Here is a 5,634-nt window from a genome sequence, read left to right on the forward strand (position 1 = left end):
AAAGAAATAATTATAAGCCTTATACATGGTATTTTGCACTCAAACACATATATTGTCAGATCTCACGTAAAAGCTAAAACACAGGTTTATGTAAAAGCTAAAACATAGGTTTGTGTGTTATCTTGATCTGAGAACATATGCCAAAAAACACACGCCTGATCCTTATACTCATCCAGTGAAATTGAAGATGCTATAGTAAATATAGAAACATATGTGTGGTTTATAATTATAGATAGAGATTTGGGCTATGTATTAGTTTGTGTTCCAGAGAAAGTTTGAATATATATATAGAGACAGAGAAAGCAGAATGTCATCTATATATATAAATGTACAAGCGTAAATCTAATCGTGATTATTTTTTAAAAAATGTAATCGTGAGAAATATTTGATCCAAATTTGTACTTATCTAAAGAAGATTTTGAACTGTTAGATAACTGAAATATCAAGAAGTTTGTTATTAAATTGATTAGAATATCTGTACTATTTTAAAATATTTAGAATGAAAATTGAACGTGGAATTAGGCTATGCAATATTCTTTCTCAGTTGTAGATATGCACAAAACCTAATCATTATGAAAATATGTTTGAGCTGAATGAAATGGATATAAAGTAGACCAAAAACATTCGTAAATCTCAAATCATACCTTAGGTTTTTAAGAAAAAGTTAATAGTATAGCAATCCAAAACCAATTAATTTATATAATACGTATTTATCAACACCTGAACCAAATGAAACTAAAACTAACCACAGTTCTGATTAAGAGTTACAAAATCCAAAATATAATTTTTTTACACTTGTCACATATTTTTAACGCAAAACAACGTCAATTCATTATCGTTGAATAGTTCTCACAAATTAACAACATATGTTCATATGTAAAAAGACGTATTTTTAACAAAAAAATAAAAGTTGCAAAATTATGTTGCAATATCCAACTTTCTTGTAGTGTTGGCATTTTGCTAGGCTTCTCATTCTACATGGATGTGAATGGAACCGCCCCGTGATCTCTTCCCTTCTGTCACTTTTCACCTAATTCCATTACCAAAGTACCAAACACTCGACAACCTCTAAATAACATAACATACACACAAATTGAGAAATCACATGAGCCATATATATATATATATATATATATATATATATATATATATATATATATATATATATATATATATTATTGCCGTACTTTGTATCTTTGGCGAAGCCTAAAACAAACAAAAAAACACCTAATATTTTGTAATTGATTCTTGTCGTATAGATGCCCAAGTTCAATTCATCCCAAGCTCCCATTTTGTTTCTCCTTCTTCTCGTTATCTTTCTTTGTTCAACGCAAACAAATTGTCACTCTAAAGGTATACGATTACGACCAAGAAACCAGAAGAATGTGAACACGACGAGTCAGTCACAAAACCCGGAAGAGGAATTCATGAAATGGGTCAGATTCGTTGGGAGCCTTAAACACTCAGTGTTCAAGGCAGCCAAGAACAAACTCTTCCCTTCATATACACTCACTGTCCATAAGAATCACAATAAAGGTGACTTCACTACAATCCAAGACGCCATTGATTCTCTCCCTCTCATCAACCTCGTTCGTGTCGTCATCAAAGTTCATGCTGGAGTTTACCAGTAAGTACAAGTCTCATCATTTTATATCAAGTGAATGATCTTAGTTTACAAAAAAAAAGTGAATGAATTGAGTTTTTGGTGCTTAGTGTTTAATCAAAACATATATTGGTCTATATTTCATCTTAATCTTTTTGGAAAAGGTCGATCTTTTTTTGTTAATTCTATGCGGCCGATTTTGTTAAGTTATCTTCAATGGTTCGCTCTATTTTTCATTTTAAATAGAATAATTTTTTAAAAAAATTATGATATATTCTAATGATACTCTATCTTATAGTAAAAACATTGTGATGAATAAAAAACAACTTACTTTATATATTATATATACAGTAAACTCATTTTTACTCTATTATAAAGTGAAAAATAAAATACCATTATAATATAGCGGAAAATAGAATACTATTAGAACAGTTTTATTTTAAATTTTATTTTAGAAAGAAAAACAGAGTGGGATTGAAAATGTAGACTTAATTGTATATAAAACATCTTTTTTTTTGCAATTGATCAATACAAATTAATTGGTACCACGTCATCTTTAGCTTTATCTTCGTTTTTAAAATGTGTGGATATAACTATATTCCAACAGCCTGAACCTAGATCCTGGGGTTTTGTCTATACACATTTTACAATTTGTTTTCGCTCTTTATATATTTATGAAGTCATACCATATCTTTTCTTTTCACCTTTTCCTTGCATTTGCATGAGCCAAAACTAATAATATATACATCTGAAAGAGTCTAAACACGAAATGCCAATAAAGAGATGTAGAATCTCACTCAAAATCAACAGTACTACATGATCATGTGAAACCAAGAACTAGGGGTGGGCATTCGGGTACCCATTCGGGTTCGGTTCGGGTCTATTCAGATTTCGGATTTTCGGGTTCAAAGATTTCAGCCCCATTCGGGTATTTCTAAATTTTGGTTTGGGTTCGGTTCGGATCTTTGCGGGTTCGGTTCGGGTTCGGATAACCCATTTAAATCATTTTAAAATTTATTATATACTTTAAACTTTACCAAATTTATAAAAAATAATATTTTACATATAAATTTGAATAACATGTGTCAAAATACCAAAACATAACATATAAATTGGTTTGATTTTAATATTTGGATAGAGAATCAATAAATACTTTAAATATTTATGGTATTTTGAGTATACTTTAATTATTTAGACATATATTTTTGACTATTTATATATATTTTCAAGTATTTTAGACAATTTAAAAGTATCATATATGTTTTGGATGTTTTTTAATATACATTAAATCTAAAAATAGTTTATATATATATATATATATATATGTATATAATCTATTTCGGATATATTCGGGTACCCGAAATATTTCGGTTCGGATTGGGTTTGGTTTCGGTTCTTTAAATACTAAAAATTTGAACCCGTTCGGATATTTAATCATTTTCGGTTCGGATTTGATACTACTTTTTGGGATCAGATTCGGTTCGGTCGTTCGGGTTCGGATTTTTTGCCCAGCCCTACCAAGAACTTTGTAATAAGCGTCAAAAGTTGGAGTAAATGTATTGTGTAACAAATTGATTTTTTTTGCTATAGCTAGCTTTCTTAGATTTATGATAAAATTGAGCAAATATATTGAAAGGGAAAATGGGTGTAGGGAGAAGGTTAACATACCCCCAATGAAGTCATTCATAACAATAGAAGGAGAAGGAGCAGAGACAACAATAGTGGAATGGGGAGACACAGCACAAACACCTGACTCAAGAGGCAATCCCATGGGCACCTTTAACTCTGCTTCTTTCGCCGTGAACTCACCTTTCTTTGTCGCTAAGAACATCACTTTCAAGGTAACTTGCAACCACTACCATAGGTCCATAGTTGTTGTACTTCAATTCCATTTGCATGGATAAGTTTGAATCGGTCTTATATGTATCTAGAACACGACCCCAGTTCCCTTGCCGGGCGCGGTTGGGAAACAAGCCGTGGCATTGAGGGTGTCAGCGGACAATGCTGCATTTTTCGGGTGTAAAATGCTTGGTGCTCAAGACACTCTCTATGATCATTCAGGAAGGCATTATTACAAAGATTGTTACATTGAGGGATCGGTTGACTTCATCTTTGGCAATGCCCTTTCTCTCTATGAGGTAAACATTTTCATCTAGACAAAGACCTTCTAACTTGTGTATACGGGCCCTGCACCTAGTATCACGCACAGCTGTCCCCATTTACGTACATTGTGTGGTCTATGTTGCTCGATTAGATGGAGTATCTTAGCACACTCTACAAGTTCGTAAATAAAATAATTAAGTAGTTGGTCCGTGCTCTAAAGTGGTATTTAATTAGGGATGTCACGTGCATGCGATAGCGGATAAGCTAGGAGCAGTAACGGCGCAAGGGAGGAGCAGTGTGCTAGAGGACACAGGATTCTCGTTTGTGAACTGTAAGGTGACAGGGACAGGAGTATTGTATCTTGGGAGGGCATGGGGTCCCTTCTCAAGAGTCGTCTTTGCTTACACGTATATGGATAACATCATCCTCCCTAGAGGCTGGTATAATTGGGGCGATCCTTCACGCGAGATGTACGTGTACTTTACTCCTCTTTGATCTCACTACTATTTTTTTCTTTAAATCGCATATAACAAATCTAGCCTAAAATTTCTAATTCACCATAATGCTTTGCAAACAGCATCAAACATGATCGTTATAAACATATAGAAACTAAAAGGTGTACAAAATTATAGTTTAAAAAAATGTAAGTGTAGATTAAAATAAAATGAAATGTGTGATGCAGGACGGTGTTTTATGGTCAGTACAAGTGCACTGGAGAAGGAGCAAACTATGCAGGAAGGGTAGCTTGGGCAAAAGAGCTCACCGACGAAGAAGCTAAGCCTTTTATTTCTCTTACCTTTATCGACGGCTCTGAATGGATCAAACTCTAACCATTGCTCTCTTTTTTTTCCTAGTTAATAATAGTATAATTCACATTTTCCCTTATTTCTAACCGTTATTTCTTAATAAGATAATTCACATACTTATTGCCCACGTCACATCTTCTTCATTTGGTGTAATATGGTTAAATATGCATTAACAAAAAGAAAAATAACTTGATAGAAATATTGCTCTCAGTTTAGTTTCAGTATTTCAATAAACTGAGAGTCAAGACCGATAGAACCGTATTTTATAAACTACGGATTACTGAATATTATAAAGAATAAAAATGATAAAATTATACCAAAAAATAAGAAAATGATGATACAACTGTAGAGGCGAGATATTATCTTTTTCCTTAATACGTCCCGTAGTGCGACGGTTCGATAACGTAATGAGTCTCAAGATACAACTACAAATAATCTTCTGAATCTGCGTCACTCTATCAGAAACCTGACAAAACTAGTTTTGTGTTATACTCCCAGACACAAGAAAAAAAAATACTAACATGACTATTCAATATAGGAGAATGTGGTTTTCTTTTTAGTATTTGATGCGTCTTTTTTCTACATTGCCATGAGGCTTTATATAGAAAATAATGAGAAGCACCCGTTTCATTTTTCAACATACAATGAAACCTCCCATGGTGCACTAATAGAGTCTTTATTTCTTGTCAATTATTATGTGAATTCATTTCACATTTTGACCAAAAAATTAAAGAGTATAATTATTATTATTTACTCATTCAAACAAAATAATATACTTTAAATTGATTTCTTTTTTTATATTTTATCAATATAAAAAATCACATATATTTGGTTTATAAGATTAAGTTAATGAACATGAAGTTCAACTAACAAATCAAAACTCAAATCCAAATATCTAATGTGTATATTTATAACTTTATACAAGTTTCTCAAATCACACACATTAAACCTACATTTCTCATTCACACTAACTCTATTTTAGCATATGAATACATTGCTAAAAAAATAGTTCCAACAATCTCTCACATGAATAGAAATGCTTCTAGACACTAGAAGACTCGACAGACTTAACTTCCTAGACAAGACTCGACAAGACTCTGCTAAGGACTTTTGAGAGTACAA

The 5,634-nt window shown here is 32.2% G+C and overlaps 1 protein-coding gene across 1 annotated transcript; it reads left to right on the forward strand.

Moving 5' to 3' along the window:
• The first annotated feature begins 1,182 nt into the window (after positions 1-1,182).
• Positions 1,183-4,639, forward strand: LOC108841867 (probable pectinesterase 53). Its single transcript, XM_018614644.2, has 5 exons — positions 1,183-1,627; positions 3,255-3,444; positions 3,535-3,741; positions 3,941-4,176; positions 4,389-4,639. Exons 1-5 carry the CDS (start codon positions 1,260-1,262, stop codon positions 4,534-4,536), a joined length of 1,149 nt encoding a protein of 382 aa, XP_018470146.1. The 5' UTR covers positions 1,183-1,259; the 3' UTR covers positions 4,537-4,639.
• The last annotated feature ends 995 nt before the right edge of the window (positions 4,640-5,634 follow it).

The sequence above is a fragment of the Raphanus sativus genome, chromosome 2, assembly GCF_000801105.2.
Source record: "Raphanus sativus cultivar WK10039 chromosome 2, ASM80110v3, whole genome shotgun sequence".
Lineage (NCBI taxonomy): Eukaryota > Viridiplantae > Streptophyta > Magnoliopsida > Brassicales > Brassicaceae > Raphanus > Raphanus sativus.